The sequence below is a fragment of the Seriola lalandi genome, unplaced genomic scaffold (assembly GCF_002814215.2).
Source record: "Seriola lalandi dorsalis isolate HSWRI2012SDOR001 ecotype SW California unplaced genomic scaffold, Sedor1 jcf7180002054474, whole genome shotgun sequence".
Classification (NCBI taxonomy): domain Eukaryota; kingdom Metazoa; phylum Chordata; class Actinopteri; order Carangiformes; family Carangidae; genus Seriola; species Seriola lalandi.
The window spans coordinates 2,189,687-2,212,383 of NW_019525027.1; the positions used below are offsets into that span (position 1 = coordinate 2,189,687).

The window sequence follows — 22,697 nt, forward strand, 5'->3', positions numbered from 1 at the left end:
TGTGGGAAGTAAAAATAGGGTCATGGGCTACTAAAAGCTCATATTATATCTAATGTGTCTGATATTTAACTTTGACATTTACCAAATACTTAAAAACCATCACACTGTTTTGGAAAGGTAGACTTCAAAGTCTCTTCTTCAAAATCACGTGTAAAATTCTCTCAATTCCCAGTTCCTGTCATACGAGAGCGTGTGTGTGAGGAAACCAAAGTGAGATAGACAGCTTGTGTGTGTGTGTGTGTGTGTGTGTGTGTGTGTGTGTGTGTGTGTGTGTGTGAGACTGTAGGATCAAAGGGTGTACAGTAAAGTGTCAGGTTGGAGTTGTGAATGTGTCGTTTTGTCAAGCCTTGTAACCTTTTAATGTTCCCATTGATGTGCTGTCCACATACCAGAGGGGACACAGCCGCGAGAGAGCGTAAGAGAGAGAGAGACAAAGACAGAGAGAGAGAGAGAGAGAGAGAGAGAGAGAGAGAGAGAGGGAGAGAGAGAGAGAGAGCTTTGAAATACCAGTGCAGAAGAGACTTACTGCAGTGTGAGGCAGGCAAATGTGGGTTGGCCTGGTTTCCAACAAGCCCCCCAGGTACCAAACACTGCGAGGAACACAGATGGCCTCTGGGTAATCCACAGAGGAGAGAGAGGGGACACAAATAATCTACTACAACATGTTACCTCTTTTTTTTTTTTTTTTCCTTTTTTTTGGCAACTCCATTTATTTCATGATCTCAATGAACAACCAGTATCAAGGCCATTAATCACTCTGATAATTAGAGATTTTAGACATGAACGTGATTGGCTTGCTCGAAAAAGAAGACAGATGGTGGTTCATAACAACAATAGAAATTACCACAGATACTGATTGACAATGTAATAGTGGAGAGACTTTTAGGAATGTGAATGGAAAACTCAAAAAAATGATTTCTGTTTCCCTGAAGATGCAATGAATCCAAATCAAGAGCAGAAAAGCTCATAAAGAGGGTGTTCACATTTTATGAATTTACGACTGGAATATACACAGATGTTAATAATCATAGCCAGCAGGCAGTAAACAATTTAAATTCTAATGCTTCCTTATCGGTTGGCTCTACCCCTGTTTACAATAACAGCCTTGTATTAATGCAAGCCACTGGCTGGGCTACAGCTCCTGTTTTAGAAAGGCAGGAAGGATAGCTGTTCTCAAAGACATCATTACTTTTGTTGGACGGAGCACAAAGAGAGGGGAAATGCTGAGCCGAGTGGCAGTACCTCAAAGACCTTCAGTGTATGCAGTCAGCGAGCTGTGCACAGGACTAGAAAGTTTGTGTTCTCTGTGGACATGCTCTCAACATGAAGCACAAATCAAACAAGTGTCAATATGCACTCACTCCTGCAGTCCGTGGAACGAAATAACATCTAATCCAAAAACCGATCCCCCGGGAATTCAGCTGATTCGAAAATCATATGAGTGCTGTTCAAACGGGAAATTTGAAACAATAGATAATGGACACGGCAAGACTATAACTGTTTATTTTTCTTGGGAGTTTAGGTTAATGGTTTTCTTCAACTGCAGAGAAATGGAATCAGTATAATCCAGCAAAGCAACAGCCATAGACAGAGCATCCGCTCTATACACAACATTACCTGGACCTTAATTAAACTGGGTTTGCACATTAACGAGCTTTGGTACACAGGTCATTGAAGTGGGAAATTAATGTTGATATTACTGCCATTCAAAATGAACCCAACATCCAAACTTCTCTGAAAAAGATCAAGAGAGACTGACAGTAAGACAGGGACACATCGAGCATGTAGAGAGGCTGAAAATGAAACTTAAAGGGGCACTCTACCAGTTTTACGTATAGTTAAATAGAGAACTATTCAAGCTGTGAAAACTGTTGAATAATGTCTTCTGTGGCTCTGGAGGAGCTCTGTCAAGTCAATCAGGGTTATGTGGGTTATGCAGAATGTTTACTGTACAAACTAGATTAATTTTGGCCATTCCTCTTTGTGTATTGCAAATACCTCAAGTCAAAGGATGTGCAATACTAAATCTTAGGAGTATGCATTAAACTTAATGTTATTGTAATGCAATTCTACATCATATATGATTTAAATGTGTGTCACAATGCAGCTGCAGACTGGAGTCCCTGTGGGAGATGGCGACCAGTGATTAACCTGCGATAGCGGTCTCAAATGAATGGGTGAGCTCGCAATGAACGTGAGCTCATCAGACCAATAATACACACACCTCTTCTGTTTCAACGAGGCATAAATAATTCACTGTGACAAAACAATTTAAACAAACCACTTGTGACTAATCCTAAACGCTTGTCAACAGCCTGACTCCACTGTCTCAGAATTCATGCGATGAACCATGCACACTGGATACTGTTTGGACTGTGCATAGCATCGACACCGTTTGGTTACTGTTTAGTTGCCAAAGGTGGCGAGTCTTTGCATCATACACTATACTGTAAAACAGCAACCCAACCCTTTTCTTTACAGCAGCCAAAACACAATGATCTCCTCCCTCCTCTCTTCCTGTCTTCTCAGTCACGACGTATCCTTTCCGGAATCATCACACTCCTATCATGTTACCATTTTCCAGACAAAGTTGTGAATGCAGCATGGTTAAAGATTTACAAGTGTTACAAGTGACCTGCTGTTGTGCAGTCAAATTCTGCATTTAATAATGCTAAGAAATCTCTTTTCTTCCTTCATTGCTGTTCCTTATTTGTAGTATTTTCTGCAACTAAGCAACCAAATTCAGAGTAAACACTTTGTTTCCTCTTTACATCGCAGAGATTACTTCTGAGGAGCTAAAACGTATAGTCATCGTTTCCAAAAGTCTTTGTTTCTGCCTGAACAGACTAAAACGTAACGCTGGAGTTTTCAAACTAAAACGCTCGTCTGGACTGAGATCTTTCTGGGGGGTTTTTGATCATTTTAGATCGTATTAGTGTGAACGTAGCCATAGATGGCTACTGGAGCTGTAGCAGTCGGCAAAATAAATGTAAAAGAGCCATTCTTTACAATTCCAACTTCTTTCCGAAAAAAAAAAGGTTAAATAGAAAAACACAACAACAGCAGTTGTGTCAGGTAATCGTCAACAACAGGCAGCTCAATCACTATTATTGATTGCAAGGAAACCGGCACTCCCTAGAGACTTAGAGAGATAGAGCGAGAAAATGAGAGACAGAAGAGACTAGGGAAAGACGGGGCAGCTGGAGTAACAAGAGCAGCAGAGGGTGATGGTGGGAGAGACGGCGATAGCGGAAAGAAAGCAGGAAGAACAGGCCGAGAGAGAAAACTCGAGAGAGACAGACAGGTATAGAGTAGAGAGAGAAATGGTGTTCACCATTGGTATTTCATTTCATCAGGCCACTGGGGAGCGCGATACATAACAGAAAGTAGTAAGAAGAGAGGAAATGTGAGAGAGGAGGTGAGCGAGAGTAACAAAGTATGTTTATCAGCCCAGCTCCTCTGGCTGGTGCTGGGATCAAGGCTGCATGCTCTCTCCATTATTTAACAACCCTATTTGTTACCTAGTGGCTTGTGTGGTGGGTAAGTGAGTGTGTGTGTGTGTGTTTTAAAGAGCGCAAACTGAAGAACTGAAATATCTTCAAGTTATTAGTTATTAAGTTATTGTAAAGGTTATAAACTATGTGGTTTTCAGCTGTGTGCCGTCATTACAGGATGGTACAGGTTGTCCCTCCAACCGGACTACAGTGGCTGATTTCACTAATTATCACACGTTCACTCAGAGACAGAACTTGTGATAACCTGCACACGATTGATCCTCACTCCTACAGTACTTGATGCGTTCGACATGATGGACTGGACAAACGTTTGCATGAACAAATCGAGTGAAGGACGGCCGTATTGGATGGAGGACAATGCAAACTGGACAAACAGACATGCAGACATGAGAAAGACTACGCAGGTCATATATGCGTCATATATGAGACAATCATCAGTTGCCAAGGAAACAACTCCTCTCTTGCACGCACCCTTTCTTGTTCATCCACCCAACCTCACCTGCCTTCGCCTGAGTTAAGATACAAATGGGAGGATGAATACAGTAAAGTTGCATTACATGCTGTATTGCTGACACATTCGCATCTCATTCTCTCTTACTTACACGTCCAGTTTATCCGTCTCTAAAACACCCCCCGTTTCGCTCACATACACATATACACAGTTCTGACTGTTGTCTTCTTCGTGACTCTTTAATTTTTATTGTGCAGGTTATGGTGTCTGGACCAATTAAGCTGGCTGCTTTAACACAGCACAGACAACGTGTGGAAAGACAGAGGCTCTATCTTCTGGCTGCCTCTCCTGTCACAACGTGCATATACTGTATATTGTATGTTCGTTGTGTGTGAGTGGTGTCTCTGCATTTGTTTTCATGTGTCACTTATGTGAACATACAGTATGTCTCTGTGCTGTTTTGAGTGGCCAGGCCCTGTTTCTGTTTCTACCTTCAGACCCTTGATTCTTTATCTACTGCGCATTCCTTCAATCTGGCCCCAAACATGCATTTTACCTTTTCACTGACCCTGAACCTCAATCATAATACAGTCCCCCATTTCCCATCCCCACCATTCCTCACATACTGTCTAACACATACAAATATAAAGTGAAACACTTCAGGCTGTGTTGGAGTTAAATGCAGTTTTGTTTTTAAACACGCTTGCTGTACACTTAAGTGATATTTTTACAGGATAAATTCTACATGATTAAATCCTGTTGTGTGTCTTGATTTAAATCCCCTCCGAATGAGATTGTTGTTATATTACAGTATTTCAGTAATTGAAGAGTTTAATGTTTTTTGGCATGAACCCCTCTTTAAACATCACTATGGTGTCTAATAAGGCAGAACATGAGAAAAAAAATATTTTGGTGGATTGGATGCAACTTTGTATAAAGGTAGTTCTCTTATTTTATGGCAAACACATCAAAGTCTGATTAATTCTGACTTTGCTTCAACAACTGAAAACAGTATAAACTTGTGACCTGGACTTGATCTTATTGTGTTTGTCTGAGAACGGAAAAAGATTTATGAGTTTTGATGTCAAGATGACACATGACATGATGGACCTGTTAGCTTCCTCTGCAACAAGGTGTACTGAACTAATGAAGGCTGGCCAGAAAGTGTGACTGGCTAAGAGATCACACCCAATTAGCCGCACATGTAGAAGAACAACTGGGTCCTATATTGTATATTGTTTGCATTTGTGCATGAGCTTCAAATTTTGCAAATACAATAAAGTCTTTACTGCTAAGATCACAGAGGTGCCCTTAAATCATATTGTATGCCCACTGTTTCGGACTTAATTTTCCCTTTAATGCTGAAAGAAACAACGTGTTGCAGAGGAATAGTTAATGAAGAGCAAATGCAGCTCGCAGCTAAGGCCTTCAGCCCACATTCATCATGGATTCAATTTCCCCTATGCACGTACAGAGTATCTGGAATCATTACAACACAACTAGCAGGCATCCCCTGCTCATAAATAACCCTGTTAATTGACCTGTCATAGCTAATTGCTGCAGGGGATAGGAGACTGGTATGTGTGTGTGTGTGTTTTTAAAAAAAGAGTTTGTCTTTATGTGTGCATGTGTCTGTATCTAACACAGTGTTTATGTATGTGATTTGGTTTGTGTGTGAAGATAACACAGACAGATAGATACATGTAGAAGTAATGTGTGTGTAGGTGAGTGTATGAACACTGGGATGGTTGAAGACTCTCTTTCCTGAGTCTGTTGATTTTAGAGGCAGTAGTCATTAGCCTTGAGACATGAGGGTGTGAAATGGACCAGGGCAAGAATCGACCCAACTGGTCCGTCTGTCCCACCACTGTGCCAGAGAGAAGATGCGCAAAGGGAAGAAAAAAAAAATCAAAAAAGACTGAAAAACACACAAAGGAGGTTTGACGCATGCAAAACAAAACCGTCATCTTTTTCTGCCCTCTCCCTCTGCTCGGTTGTAAACTTACTGACACACATGCACACGCACTCACAAATAGACACGCAGAGATCGAGAAAGGCTGGGGAAATGAGTGAGAGAGGAAGCATCATGTCCAGTCAAAAAGGAGGACTGAGTCATCTAGTTTACTCGGCCACATCCCAGCAGGGAAGAGCTAACTGCAAGCGAAGCCACCAAAGAGCTGATGGGACCTCAATGATGTGTCAACAGACAGTGCGCAAACACAGGAACATAACAGAGGACTGTTATGTCTCCCAGAATATTTCTTCCACTATTGACAGAATGTGTTCGGTAAACTTAAACTTTAAACTTCAGGGGAATGTAGGCAATGGGAAATGATTGTACAGCTCAAACTAGGAAAGGCTATACCCCTTGAGCTTAACTTGAGCTTGGTCAGAGTTTTAGATATGAGAAATAGTTCACATCGATTCAAAGTTAGTTTCAACAGAAGAGACATTGGTAGGTAAATGTCCACATAAAAGCAAATCACATATGGCAGGCTGGGAACTGGCCTAGGTGTAAGCCTCAAGTATCCTCTAGTTCAGTGGTTCTCAAATGGCTTAGCTTCATTTTCCTGAATCATTAAGTCACAACCCACATTTCTGAACCAATTTAACTCACAAAAAATAGTGCAGTATTACATAATGCTTTCATGCACTGTTAAAAACATGAAATGAAGGAAACAAAGTGCAACAAAAGTGCAACTAGGGCTAAAAACCCAATAAAATAAATACGCAGACTTATCTTGAATTAGAGGCGTATCATTTTTTTTTTTTGGGGGGGGGCTTTTGTGCCTTTATTGGACAGGATAGTAGAGAGAGACAGAAAATGGGGAGGCAGAGAGAGGGGGAATGACATGCAGCAAAGGCCGTCCGATGCGGGACTTGAACCGGGGCCAACTGCAGCGAGGACTGTAGCCTCTACACATGGGGCGCCTGCTTAGACCACTACGCCACACGACACATCATTTTTGATGACTTCATGCTTTCATGAGGCAGCACTTCGCTGCACACAGCACAGAGAGGTTCTGGTCCCTCTCCTTTGCCCTCAATGAAAGAAACCCAATATTTAATGGAGTCAGTGATGTACTTTCATTTTGCAATGTTTACATATGCTCAAATGCACAGACGCACTCCTGATGGAAAAGTCTATGTCCTTAAAAATAAAAGTGCAAAAGCAAAAAGTTGATCAATCATATACATTTTTTTTTTTTTTTTTACAGAACACTGGGTTCCAACATGCACCAAAACACCAAAGCAAATCCCTCATATGTGAAAACCTACTTGGCAATAACCTTGATTCTGATGTGTGTATTTGGACTATATTCAAAAAAAACATTTAGTTCAACCAACCAAAGTAAACAAACCCACACTCCTTAACAACTTCCTATATGCACTGAACCTACTCTTTCTCTGCTGATCCTCATTCTGCCAATAAACTCATAAAGTATTGGTCGATACAGAGACCAATCTGTTTGGTTTGGTTCTTCATTTTTGAACCTGTATACCTCTTTGCGTAAAAACGATTGAGACTGTTGCATTCTGTGATGTTCATATGATGCAGTAACAACACATCATTTCTGAGCTACAAATGTACGTACATACATACATGCATACAACATTCTTTCTAATTATCTTGTCGTGGAAGGTTTTGAAATCTGACTGAGAAACAGTGTAGATTAGTGATATCTGACCACTTCCCAATCTATGTAAAAAAAATTTGGTACTGGCGTTGATACCAATCTGGTGTATCTACTCGGTGCATCACAAAAATACACATGTTCTTTATCTATTTTTATCCAGAGGTCATGAGAGTGCGTAGATACATATGTATGCTGTTTGGATGTGTGTGAAAGCTTGTTCTCCACCCTGAGGTCAGCAAATTCTTGATCAAGCGAGTAATCCTCTGGTTACGGTGTGGATAGGCTTGGTGCTGACATTCAGCAGAAAATGAGCTGAATGTTCACTCAGAGGCTCCTCATTTATCAATAACTCCCCTCAGTGCTAAAAATGCTGGACCAATATTTATTTAATTCAAGAAAAATGCACCCAAGTTTTCTCATATAAAAGCTTTGGGTTATATTTATCATAGTTTTCATTGAATCCATTAGTACTACTTTTTGCACAAATTTGTGTTGCTCGGAAAATAATTATGTGATAATATATTGATTCCAGGGGTCAAACTCTCTCGCTGTTTACATTTTCAGACTGTGGTTAGCTGCGGTGGCCCAGGTGCTGGCAGGGACACTAACAGGACTGTACTCTTGCCGACTCACTGTTGCTAAAAACTTTGTCTCCAACCACGGAAGAGAAAAGGAACTCTGTGTACACGTTAACTCTGACATCACTGTATATGAGGTGGCCTTAATTCTGGGAGCTCAAATCTAAATTCACTGATGTTCTCTGGTTCTTCAGAGAGTTTAAAAAGCCACTGTAGTGAATTTCCTCTAAAAAATTCATTAGATTCCAAGCAGAGTTTCGATCCCAATTCTTTGTGGAATTCCCTTGTTTCCTAACAGCCACCAGAGTATAAAAATGCCCCCTGTTCTATCTAGGCTGCAGCGGAGGCCTTCCTCTTGGGGAAAGACACAGTAGAGAGGAAATGGCAGCAGTAGAGGATAAAAGGAACACAGTGAACATAAAAGCATATAATTCTTTGGGTTGATTTTTTCCTTCTGTGTTCGTCTTCTTAGAGCAAGCCAAAGCAGACCTGACAGTGGTGTCAGCACATGGTGGAAATTAACCCTCAAGAAGCAAAGTGAGCACTGGAGGCAATTCAGAGGCTGAGTTCTTTCAACATCAAGCAAAACAGTACAGAGCACTCTACAACTACTCCTAACAGTTATGCCACTGCATGCAACACATCTCAGCTGCTTAGAGTAAGGCTGCAGGACTGGGGGGGGGGGGGGGGGGGGCTTTACTACTTTCTCTAGGAAACACAAGCTCTTCAGTTGTATCCACTTAACTGTTGTTCATTTGTTTTTCTAACAAGACAACCATTCTCCTTAAAGATTATACTGCTGGTTTAAGTGTTTAAGTTGAGCACATTCTTCACTGCTTTTGTAATTGACTGTGTCGGGATGAAAAGAAATCACCAATCTCTTACCTGGAAGGGTCCACTGGGGCTGATGTCGAAGAACGCTTTCTTCCAGTCCGGGCCTTGATGACCGGACTTCGTCCATATCACCGAGTCCACAGAGGCAATGCTTCTCACTCTCAGAAGCACATTGAGAGTGCCTGTGAAAAGTATGAACACATACATTCCCACAGGCACACACCGGCACACACACACACACACATACACATACACACACACAGATTATTAGAAACTGTCAATGAGCTATGGCGAGATGGGAGCAGAGCTTATCATTACTGAAATCTAAAGGCGAAACGTTTTAAACATCATAACCGACTCATGATTATCTCCACCGACAGTCAGGAAGGAGCACATATTGAAAGTGGACAAGCTATTTACTCACAAACACACACACACACACACACTGACACACAGTGAACAATAAATAGACTGTGATCTGATTGTGTCTAATCAATTTAGATGCCCCAGTCCTTACTGCAATTAGTGAAAAAATCATAATGTGTATCTACCCGTTTACTAACCACAGTAAGATATGTGACCACCTAATGATAGCTCCACTGTATGTTCAGACGTTGTAATTAATTGTTTACAGTCGCAAAGGAGACCGAAGATAATTGATTGTAACCATCACCTTTATCCCAGTGAAACCGCAACATGTTTTAAAGACCAGCGGGAATTTACAAGTAGCACGCTCCGCTCTGACAGTCACTGGCATCAAGTCACCCAGCATCACCAAGTATCTAGCTGCTGCCTAATTGTCAATATTAAGTTACTATATAGAGAGGATTTTGTCTAAAGATCCGTGGGATCAAACTCTAAGAGAGAGGGCACACTGCTGGATCATTGTGTGAGCACCACATACTTCAAATTACCTTCATTTCTAAAGGCAAAAACATGGCTGTGTCATGGGCTCACCTCATTTATATAGGAAGTAGAAACAAATGCAGTATATACCGTGCATACGAGGGTGAAGCTCTAAGGTCAGATGCTGTATGTGGGTGACATTTGGGTGTGGATTAAATGTGTGAAGCCCCTTGGATGAGCAGTGATATGACACAGCTATGGAACAAAAGGACAGCAGCGAGGAAGAAGGAGGGGAGACAGTCACGCAGAAATAACAGTGGAAGGTAGCTAGAGAGGAAAGATTTTCTAATGAACTGACCTTTGATAATTAACTGATTTTTTTTTCTGTAACACACAGGGTTCGCTCACTTCCACATAATGTTTGGTTTAAATTTTAGCTACTGTGGAAACATAAAAATCAGTTGTCCGGGACACTGAAAAACAAGCTGGAGAATGACACCATTTGGGCCATGGTGATGTGATCCAAATAGTCTCTGTGTCTCTCTCTCGGGTCTCTAAGTTGTGAGAGAATCATTCATCTTCCTAATGATCCCCAGCCAGCTCCTAATTGGAACATTAACCAACCACCAGTCTCTTAAACAAATACGCAGGCAGGGGTCACAGTATCTCTGTGTCATACGAATACTACATATACTGTATGTATGTGTGTGTGTGTGTGTGTGTGTGTGTGTGTGTGTGTGTGTGTGTGTGTGTGTGTCTGGCTGCAGTATGAGTTTGCCTGTAGATTTATGCTTGTGCATGGGCACAAATGTTTATGATTCTGCTTCGTGCATGTGTATCTTTGATTGAGGTAATGTTAGTCAAACCTTGAAGCAGCAGCCTGGCAGTAATTAACTTCCTACTCTGTCAAATGAGAAGTGTGACCAAGGCAAATGTAGTGGATGTGGGGGAAAACAGGAGAAGTTAGGTGGGTTGTTTTTCATTTGCATGTTTGTGAGTCATAGAGAGAAGCAATGGAAAGCAAACTGTCAATCCAGTCATCACTCTGAACTCTAATGATAAACACAACGTTCAATTAGCCTGGGGCAATCTAGGAATTCTCAAATACAATTTCTTACATTCCCAGTTTGTCATATATGTGAATCATTGGTTTAATCAAACATGACAGAAGCTAAACGTATCAATTCATAGATGTGCTGAGACTTGAAGTTGTCAGATCTGTCAAAATTGATGGATTTCTAGCTAATCTTAATTGCGGTGCGTATGAAATCTTAAAGGAATCTTTCTTGCTGGGTGTTAGATAAGAAGATTGATGTCTGTTCAATATGAAGCTGAAGCCAACAGCCAGTTAGCTTAGCATAAGGACTGGAGGCAGTCATGTCTGTGGTGGTCCTGAGAGGTCAACATGATGCAGCTTAAGAAAACACATGCAAATAGATAAAACACAAGCAAGTAAAGAAAACATATTTACTATCATATATTTATTTGAATTGGTAGGCAAGTAAGCAGTAAAAACCTAATGCTGGATTAATCACAAATTTCTTCAGGTCTTTCTGCCTGTTGCCTATCTGAATATGGAATCGCAATTATTGAAACACCAAGAAAATTCAGCACCGCATTTGAGAGTGGTACTGACCTTCTCATCTAATTCTCAGCAAGAAAGCAAATAAGCACATTTACCCAAAACGTCAAGCTATTGCTTCCACAGCAGGGCTATTTTGCATTGTTACCTACAGTTTGGATCATGTTCCACGCAGAAACAGCAGGGTGTTCATTGTAAAAAAATGATGTACAGGTATTATAACTGTAAAAGCCACATAAGAGAGTCACATGAAACTATTCAACATATTAAATTTGAAAGGACATGGGTGGCACTGTTATATAATGGAAAGAAACACCAGCTAATTCTGGTGTTGCCAACTTTCACCTGCTCAGCCCACTCTCTCATTCTACCTCCACATATCTGACCCTCATTGTCTCATTTCTCACTCACCACCCATTCTCTCTCTCCTCCTCCTCTCTCTGTTGCAACCTCCACATCAGCACCCACCCACACACACACACACCCGACAAAGGGGAGAGGAAAGAGGACTCTGATAAGCAGTCTATTGATTGGACTGAGGTAAAGCAGAGTGTGTTGGTAAGAGTGTCAGAGAGGCAGAGGAGAAGGCACAGCTCTATCAGGGCTACTTGTCTGCAGAATCATGAGTGGGGGAGACAGCAGAGGTACACAGCCACACACAGAGACAGTGACACTGACACACACACAGTCTATTTGCTTCGTTAGCAGGTTCTGCTTGTTCTAGATTGGTACAGGTAAAAAACACACACACACACACACACACACACACACACACACACACACACACACACACACACACACAGAGCTATATTTGAACTTAAATGAATTAGACTGTTTCTCTTTTGATAATTGGTTCTCCCCCTCCGCTTGTCCCTCTTCTCTGTCTAAATAGGGTTCATGTCCTATGTGTGTCTGTGCTGATGGTTAGCCTCGGAGTCAAAGCTGTGCTAAACTGTGTTGCTTCTGCAACCAAACAATAAGCCAAAGCATGTTATTCAACGTTCTGAGTATACAACCATTTCTGGAGCATGAGAAGAAGAACAAATTTAGCTGGAGATAAATAATTTCTTAATCAAGCCTTGCTAGGAAACAAGCTGATCATAATCTTTTCTTCAAAATGAGAATCTAAATCTAAAACACTGGAGGTACACAGTGAAATAAAAAGTGTAAATCATTAAAAAGGAAAGAACACTAACACTTGCTATTTGGTTTAAAATAGCATAATGTAATATGTCAGATGCTTATAACAAAGCCACTACTTCTGCCACACAGACTTGCAAACATTTATAAAGAGACCTTATTTAAAGTCTTACTTTTAATAAAAGTGTTATCCAAAACAACACACAAGGAGTGCAACATTTAAATAACCTCAAACTCTTCCATCACTCGGAAGAGAAAAAAAAACAATGATTCCAAGTAAGCTTGCCAGTGGCACTCTGCAAACCTGAGCCAGTCTAAAATACTACCCAGTGCCTAACTAACTAGCTAATTAAATGTTGTTTATTGTTGCTGCCAGCTAGCCCAAAGAGAAACACATTAAGGTGAACAAAATCAGGGAGGTCTTTAATAGCAGCGCTGGCCTATTACAAGCCCAAAATCCAAACTAGTCAAAGAGCGTTATGCTTTCTTTCCTTAGTCTGCAAAATCCTAAAAAGACACTTTTCCCTGTTTTATATCAGGATTACAAAACAGCTCACAAGCAGTGTGGGTCAGAGAAGGGTAATATCTCAGCAGTGTTTCTAAAAATTGCATTGTGTCAAAGTGCTTAAATGCTTTCAACATATACAACCATTTTAACACTTTACAGCACTTAAACACTATACAGTCGAGGACATTAACACTAGTGAAGTTTGACTAAAACAGTACTTCAGCAGAAAGCCCAGGCTCTTGCATCCTCTCAATAGCTCTGAACATTACCAGGTTGATGGACTCTCCTGCAACTCTCTGCTCCATCTTTTTTTTTTCTTTTTCCCTCACTTCTATGTCTCCTCATACTTGTTTGCTCAATCCTTTGTCTCAGTCCTTCTATTTCTCCTACCATCCTCTTTGCTCTCACGCTCTTCATTTACCTCTCTCTTCTTTCCTCCAAGGCTGGCCGACCCTCATACTCCCCCGTCTCTCCTCGTCTTATCTTGCCTCTCACTGACCCCCTCTGTCTTTTCCTCATTTGTTCTCTTTTTGTCATTAAGAGTCAAACTGTGTCTCCCTGGCAGGAGCGTGAGCTTCGCCAAGGTAAGGCAATTAAAGCGACAACAGATTGGAAGACACTGTCAGAACTACAGCGTAAATTGAAGGAAGGCTTGTAGTAGAGCTGGGCGTAACTGGTAACAGATTGTACTAATCGTAAGCAAACGCTGTGTGACTGATGTGGCATTGTCTTGTCTAATTGCTTTGCTGTGAAGCACCTAGAAGACCTTTGAGCAAACTGCACAACACACATGCTCAAGTAAGCGCTGTAGTATCCATCGCAGATTACTCATGAAGTGCTTTTGTAATATGTAATATAAATGTGATAAATATGTGCAGAAATATATTGTAAAAGATGATAGAGAATAGCAAGAAGAAACAACAGCAATAAACTCACTACAATATATCATAAGTCAAATAAGCATACATTTAACATTTAAAGTAACCAGATGTTTTTTCTGTTTTTTTTGTTTTTTTTTTGATTTTTTTTAAAAGAAAATGAATATTCTTCTTATTGAAGGGTACAATAAGTGGCACTGTGACAAAAAACTCATAGCAAACTAGCCCAGATAAAGTACTGGCTTACAGCCGTTTACGGCTAGGGTGTTAGCAGACTACTGCCTACTTATACATTCAGGAGTTTCAGAGCAAGTCTGATATTCTCTCCAAATAAACTACTTCTGTCCACCACCTCTTGAGTAGCAGCTAGGTGCCTGGGTTTTACAGCAACTAGGTGGTTTTTCTGTTATTTTGTGCGGGGAAGGCAGTGTCTCGATGCCTAGCTTGTTTGCTAAGAACTGGGAACTCACAGCTGTACACGGTGGACTGGTGAGAGCCACAGGTGACAGAGTTAGGTGTTGATTCTCAAAGGATTTAGCGCCACTGCCATCCCATTCATCATTACACAATCATATTTTTCATTGTCAACTATAAAAATCAGAGAATAGATAGAGAACATTTATTCAGCATACTTTGGCTTTATCTATCTATGTTGTATTTCCAGTTATTAAATGAAAGAAGATCATTTTTTTCCTATGCGATAAAACGGGCTGAACCTTCACATGAACAAATCTGTCCAAGCGCATAGGCTCACTAAATATTGTCACTGCCTGGCTGCAGGTGAGATGGTTATGTTTGACTTTTTGTATTTGATTTATTACATATAGTAATATAGATGAGGCACATCACTCTATAATCTGCTGCAATCAACTGAGGGGAGGCTGTAAAGGTAGCGGAATAAGTGAGAAAAGCAAACTTGTAGTGATTGAGTGACTCTATATTAAAACCTCCTGATGTCTTGCTCTCACTTATACAGTTGCTGCACAGAATAGTTAAATAATGGGTACACCCACATGTGCAGACAAATATTGTGCCCCTCTATACCATCAGAGTGAAGCCTGTATGTTTGGGCTATGTGCATATAAATCAGTGTGTCTATGTGTGTGTATGTATATGTGTTGAAAGCTTTACCATATGTATTTTTGAGGGAATTCGTGCCTGTGTGTATGTGTGTGTGTGTGTGTGTGTGTGTGTGTGCAGGTGTGTGCAGGTGTGTAGGCTACAAGATGTATGCATTCTTGCTGTGTGACAGAGCATATTATGATGAACAGCTCCCCCAAATGACTGATTGTGTCTTGCCGCTGCCATAAATCAAACACCCACTGCCCCCTTCATCCACCTCCAAACACACACACACACACACACACACACACACACACTCAGGCAGAAACATACAAACAGAACTTTGGTCACAACCCCTAACCCCTCCCCTCTCTCTGTCTCTCTCTCTCTCTCTGTCTCTCTCACACACACACACACACACACACACACACACACACACAGACACCTACACACACACACCTACGATGTTGTGTCTGACAAGCTCTACAAGCGAGGGTCAAGCACAGAGTTCAGATTTTGACAGAAGCCCAGTGATATGATAGTATGATGCGTCAGCATATTCGTCAGCATATTCTCCAGTGTATATCCATGTGTGCCATTGTGTTTCTGTGGATGATTTCATGCGGTAAAAAATAATATGTGTGTTTGTGTTCATGAGCATTATTCTCCTCTATATTACTCACCGATGTGTTTGCCCTTCATGTGGTAGTAGAAGGAGACACAGTACGGTACTCTGCCGGAGCCCTTGGGGCCTCTGACTGAGGTCCCATTAAAAAGCGGAGACAGCAGACGAGCCTTGTCTCCCTGAACGCGTGGTCGCGATGCTTCGATGTACATGTAGTAACCTGAAACCAACAAAACAGCACTCAATTGTCCAGGGTCTTGAATGCAACAGAAAATATTTTTTTTATTAATTATCAATATGAGTGAAATTTGATTTTTATTTACGTCTGTTTTCCTAAATCTCTAACCATTCACATTGTACAATATACAGATCTGTCTCTGATGCTACACATAAAATGGTTCCTCACCCTCCTTAGTTCCACTGCGGTCAGTCTCAGGGCCTGTGTTGGGAGATCGCTTCGGATTCTGCGTCAGGTGATTCTGTCTCGTCCAGTCAAAGATGTCACTCCGATCTTGAGAGAAACCACAGATCCGTTCATCCTCAAAACCACACACATGGTCTGGGATGTGTGTATATAGAGGAAGAAAAAACAAGAGAGAAACACGTTCAGCGACATGACAGGCAGGTAACAAACTACAGATGACACAAACCTAATGTTTTTAGTTTTTTTTCCTACCCAATTTTCCCAGGAAAATTAATGGCAAAATGTACAGCAGCTGTATAGTAACCTGTGCCGCACACTTCAAAAGTGAAGATCAGACAGCCAGGCAATTACTGTCAAAATGATGGGGACACTGTAGGAGGCAGGGTATATAATGTGAAACTTAAAGTGGATTCCACATATTACGCATATTCTGATGCATAACTCCTACGTTATTTTAGAGGCAACTATAATTGAGCAGGGATATTTCAAATGTAGAAAAATTGAAAAATTGAAAAAAAAAACATCGTCAAATAGCTCTACTGCTTGAAGACAGATTTCTGACAAAACAAGTTATGCAGTCTGATAATATAAGAGAGAAAAAGGGCAGCACAACAACAGTGAGCAGAACGTTTGACCTACTGTTTTACACTATAGGTTGTTGCTGATTCAAATGAGACATCTGTTAAATCGTCAATTTGAAAAACGCCAAGTACCCATCAATGCAACAATCAATGAACAAATGATGTGGCACAATAAGTGGCAGCGGCCACTTGATACTGCATGGGTTAAGAGCTTCTTGATAATTTTCAAGCAGTAAGAAAAATGCGACTACTACTAACTAATATTAGCATTTCAAAAGCAAGGTCGAACAGACCAAGTCTAACAATGTCAATGTATGGATCGTTGTGAAAAACATTTTTCCTCATTTATCTTGGAAGGTGTGAACCTCTTCAGACTGCGAGCATAGAGGCTCATTTGTACAGTATGGGGGTGGAGGTGGGAGTGTGTGTGCATGTTGTTAATGCGATGAATTTAGATGCACAGCTCTACCTTCTCCCATCTGACTGATTCAAGTGACTGTTTCTTAATTGAAAGTTGCATAATTCCCACAGCAAATTTTGGGGGAAGCTCAGATGTGTCTTCACTTGACCAATAATCCGTTAGGATCTTTGTCATAATTTTCTTCTATTCCTATTTGTATGTTTTAGAGTCACATTTTGCCTTTTTAATATTGCTTCATATGGCATAAAGGACATACACATTTTGAGAACAGCTCTTAGTTCTTTCTTTGTCTTGTGAGTGAATTGTCATTATCCTTGATGCTGACGTTTCTTGTTAAGACAGGCAGAGGGTCATCTCTCTATGGTGTTGTCACCTTCATTAGTCCATCTGGAGGGGTCTGCTGGTATTATCACGGACTCACTAAAGAAATGAAAATTGAAGCAAACCAGTGTAACAGCTATCTAAAGCCATCCAAGCTGACAGATTCAGTGAAAGCTTCCCTGGACACACACACAGTCCGCGGCAGATGCATATGGCTCACGCTCCCCATGAGAATGGCTCGTGTGTGCTTCTTTGTTTCAGGGCAGCTAATCTATTACTATTCACACCCTGCTCCACTACATGCACTCCTTTCAATTTGTACTGTTGTTCTCGCAGTCTGTTCCAATCTGCTGTTGTTTTAATTGCCTCACCCTGGCGGAGCCAACTGCCACTCCTGCCAGAAAAATGCTGCGTGTCTCTTAATGAGGAAAATAGACAAGATGCAATTGACTGAGAAAGAGAGAGGGATGGCAAAAGAGAGAGGATGAGAGGCAAGGAGAGAGCAGGAGTTGGTGCAAGGGGGTGAGACGGAGAGAGGGATGGGTCTGACAGAAAGGAAAAGGAGATACAAATTTAAGGTGAGATGTAACATGTACGTATGTAAAATAATGCAGCTTCATTAAGTGAGTATCAAGCTAATAGCCCATATAAGGTATTTTCAGTGCCTTTCACTAATCACATCGCCATAACCATATCCTCCAATCACGACCACTCTTTCATGACATTTAAAATGTCATGGATCTGCTTCCAGCGATCGGTTGCTTCCTCACATCCTACTGTTACCCCACTCTCCTCCCTAGCAACAAGATTTAATAAAGGCCAAGGCTGGGCCGTGGCAAACTTTGCCTTGACAAACTTGTGCTGACATCGCTTGCAGCATACAAGCTAAATTAGCTTTCATCAAAATTCAACATGCCTTCCTAACTTCACCACCCTGTCATCAATCAGGTCACAACAACAAGCTGAAGATTGTGAAATATGGAAGAGCAGAGGTAATTAAGTCTCACCTGAAGGCCTTGGGTAGGTGTAGGCTGTAAGAAAAATTATAATAATATTGATTACCACTCAGAGATATGCACCATCCACCAGTTTATCTCGATTTGTGAATAGTTCTTAAATGTATGAAATATAATGACTTGATATAGACAAAGATGCTTGATAAAAAATGGTTTGATAAAAAATGTGCCTTACGTTCTGAGTACTGGATGATGCGACTGACATATTCCCCAGTGTTGTAGGTGGTGATGGGGACCAGTCGGACCTCGTAGGACAGAGGGATTCTCAGGTCTGATATGGTGGTAGATATCAGCACACCCTTCTCTGGCTCCTTACCCTTGAGGTCTATTTGCTTCGTTAGCAGGTTCTGCTTGTTCTAGATTGGTACAGGTAAAAAAAAAAACACACACACACACACACACACACACACACACACACACACACACACACACACACAAACGCACACACATATACACACAAGATGCAGACATGTTAACATGTGTACGCACAAATATGTTCAAGGATGATTTTTACAAATCAGAAGTCATCCAAGTGATGGGAAACTCCCATCACTTCCCTGTAACAACTCAAAACTTCAGCTCTTGACCCATCTGGAGGGTTTTCCCTGCAACATCCAGAGTTCCTACAGCATAACATGTCCCACAACACATCCAGCAATTTTATGTAAACAGGCAAACAAAGTCAAAGTCATGCTCATATTCTTCCTAGAAAAAAATGGTTTGCTCAAATGTGATTAAAGCATGTGATCAATGTTACACAGGCATTTGCTTTGTGTTGTAGTAAGCAATAATCATTTATCTACACACCATGTCATCGTGTTATTTTACTTTTCCATATCTGTGCATGTTTCTTCACATTTCCATTTATGGTCAATGAAATTAGGTGTGGGCATACAGCCAGTTCTGGGCCTGTAGCCAACAAATACACCTCAGGAATTGGACTGTACATGTACATACTATTGACGTTTTTAATCCCTCATCTTTTATCCAAAAAAAAGTAAACCAGCTGTCAAAAGAATAGTTTGCTAAAATGTTTTCTCGCTAAATGCTTTGAAGGCAAGAGAGGCTATGTTAGTCTCAGCGTCTCAGTGGTCTCCTGCACCAAGATTTACCATCAAAATCTGAAATAAACTGGGTTGGTTATGAATTATTAGAGTGAAAATTCAAAAAAAAAATGGTTATACTGTTAATCCAGTCCAATTCTTTTCTTGTTATTTTTTCAAAGTTAACTTAGGTGTTTTTTTTCTTTTCTTCTCTTTCTTTCTTTTTTTTTTTTTTTTGTTAGTAACACTTTTAATAGAGCCATTGCCGTGTTATTCCACCCACGGAGAGAAGGATCCATTAGCTGTGTATCTGCCTCTGATCCCAGCTACTTAAAGACCTGACAGTGAGCTCAATCTAATGCATTAGGTCAGCCACTCCAACGTAACACCTTAGTACACCCACAGCATGCCATTATCAGTTTATGTATGCAGCAGAGGTGTGTGTACTGTGTATATTGTGTGTGATGTACAGTATGTGTTTATATGTGTGCACACACTTGTGTGTGTGTGTGTGTATCATAAATGTCTATATCACAGCGGCTTTGCATACTGAGCAATCAGTGTATGACAGGCACATAATATTCACACAGACTCCCCATTTTAGAACGGTTTAAATGATCTACTGTATATGGCTTTGTTTGTTTTATTTATTTATTACACTGAAAATTCTTACTAGTTTTAGTCACACCACATTTCTGACTACAAAAGATTTTTTAAAAAGTAAATACTGGCCAGAAAAGAGGCAACACAAAAAATGTATCCTTAACGAGATACAACAAAAAAAAAACGCAGCTTGCTCTTCCACCTCTACTCAGCTCCTCCAACCCAAAGAGTAACAGTTTGGTTAGGCATAGAGGCACTGATGCATCCCATAACATCGCTTATAATTGCTACAGTACTGTATGCTCATGACACTGCCACACTGAAATCCGCTTTTCCTCCTGTCCTCTGACACTCAAGTTGAGGTGTGCTATTCCCATTGGATGTCTACTCACTACCACATATTCAAACTCAGCTAGACTGAGCTGATCATTTCTATTGACAAGGCCACGGTGACTCGTGCCGAGGCTGCCAAGAATTTGGTATGACTCCAATTATTGCGCGAGTCCCACATGGCAGCCACAGCCCGATCCCTGCAAGTTTGTGCTCAGCAACATACTTGGTATCAAATCATTCCTTCCCCACAGGGCGCTATGCCACTAATGGCTGTTAAAGCTCCTTTCTCAGTGCCAGTCTGGCTGTTTCCATTTCAGATGCTCTAACTTTTCACCTTCTCTTGCCAGTCATGGAACATCCAACCTTGTGCAGCAGGTATCTCTCAAAGCAGACTAAATAATCTGTTTCTAAACATAAACCACTCTTTCCCCCGCTGAATAATGTCCTCTCCTCTAATTCACCTTCCCTCAAACTTTTCTTCTACAACGGTGCTGTGAGCACATAAAATATTATAGGGTGTTGAGGGGCCTTTGAACACTGAAGTCCTGTTTGCTTATATTGTAGTTGGAGTGATCTAGAAATGAAAGAAAAGTTGATCATTAGCAGTGTGCTTACATGACTGCAAAGAATTCAGAAATGGGCGATTTAAAAAAAAAAAAGAAAAGAAGAAAAGTCACAGGTCTCGATTTCTCCACCACTAATGTGTCTTGTCGAAGTTTTCCTCCTACTTGTTCAAGGTCCTGATAGAATTATCAGGTAAATGTGTGGTATTGGAATAAATCTTCTGAACAAATAACAGTTTGGTTGGAATGAAAATGCCAGATTATTATGAATATGTTTTGTATGTCTGTGATTGAGATGAGGAAAAAATTAAAAAAAAATAAATCGAAAGTGAAATGTATGCTTTCTTTACATTTCTAATGCCTCTATTACTGTAAATATGATGATTGTCATGAAAACTGATATATCCAGTGGTAGAAGAAGTATTTATATGCTTTTCTAAAAAAAATCCATTACGAGTAAAAGTCTTGCATTGAAAATCTATAAAACTAAAGAAGATTCTTTAGGAAGATTAGATTAGATTAGAGTAGTCAATCTGCAGCAAAATGTTTGAAAAAACAATTCCAAATATCATTTGAAATATATGGAGAAAGCATTAAAAAACGGTGAGACCACGAGCCAACAGCCACAAAATTCCTTCACCTAAGTCAAACTCACAGCACATACACATAAAACATATACTTACTGTACATTGGCTTTTTTAAAATTGTGATTTTAGTAGTACACCGTAATGTGGCATTGATGGGGGCAGGGGATGGAACTAGTTCATTTTTGGGAATGTGAACTTTCAAACTTCAAAATTGTGAAGCATGAATGTGAACTAGTTCATTTTAATCTGTGTGAACTGAACTTTGAGCTCTTGTGAGGTGTGAACTTGCACAACCCTGTCAATCTGTGGTAGCATTTTACTGTTGGGTGCTGCTGGGTGTGAAGCTAGTTTTTAATACTTTATACACATTTAGGTAGTTTTGTCCATGGTTACCAAACTAGAGGTTGGGCCTCTCCCAGGCCCCCACAACTCTGGGCTGATAAGAAGAAATAAGAGGAAACAAAAATCTATTCTTACTATTTTTGGATAGTTTTTGTAATATATTAAGGAATTTTATCTGTTTGGATTCTCAAATACTTATTTAAATGAAACCATATGAGAAGTTAAAGGGGAAATGTCTCTTGGGTGGAACTGTGAACAATTCATAAACATCTGAAATGCGGAAAAGGGCCACAACCAGACACTGATTTGTGTAGGCCACAAGCCAAAATCTTGTATTTATCTTGTATTTATACAGTAATTATATCTGTCAAATTTAGTAGACATGAGAATGAGTACTATACAGTACTGTAAAGTACGAGTAATTCAAAGTTTTACAAAATAAATCTAAATAGCCACTCTCCCATGACTGGGTATATCACATCACTGCAGCTGGACTCAACCTTGGATCAACCACATAATGAAAAAGTGGTGGTGTTGTTGGATGAATACTATCACTGCCAGTCATTTTTTTTATTGTTGACATATTAGCTGCAGTGTGTGTGCAAAGATCTGTGAAGCTGCCACCACAACTAGCTACATATAGAAACATACATTATCATACAGTGATATTTTTACATGCCAGCAGTTACATAGTAAAATGTATTGTGCCCTTTTAACACCCACTTACACTCACATTCATCCATATAAACATTTACACACTGCTCATACAGAACATGCATAATTATGTGGAATATTTCAGGAAAGAA

At 40.4% G+C, this 22,697-nt stretch overlaps 1 protein-coding gene across 2 annotated transcripts in view; it reads right to left on the bottom strand.

The window, feature by feature from the left end:
* Positions 1 to 22,697, bottom strand: part of mdga1 (MAM domain containing glycosylphosphatidylinositol anchor 1) — a 163,897-nt gene that overhangs the window by 12,445 nt on the left and 128,755 nt on the right. For both annotated transcript variants that reach the window (XM_023412004.2, XM_023412003.2), the window contains exons 12-16: positions 18,596 to 18,776; positions 18,412 to 18,435; positions 16,064 to 16,216; positions 15,716 to 15,877; positions 9,068 to 9,198 (exon numbers count right to left, since the gene is read on the bottom strand). In XM_023412004.2, the coding sequence (XP_023267772.1) occupies positions 9,068 to 9,198; positions 15,716 to 15,877; positions 16,064 to 16,216; positions 18,412 to 18,435; positions 18,596 to 18,776 (651 nt within the window). The remainder of the gene's footprint in view (positions 1 to 9,067; positions 9,199 to 15,715; positions 15,878 to 16,063; positions 16,217 to 18,411; positions 18,436 to 18,595; positions 18,777 to 22,697) is intronic.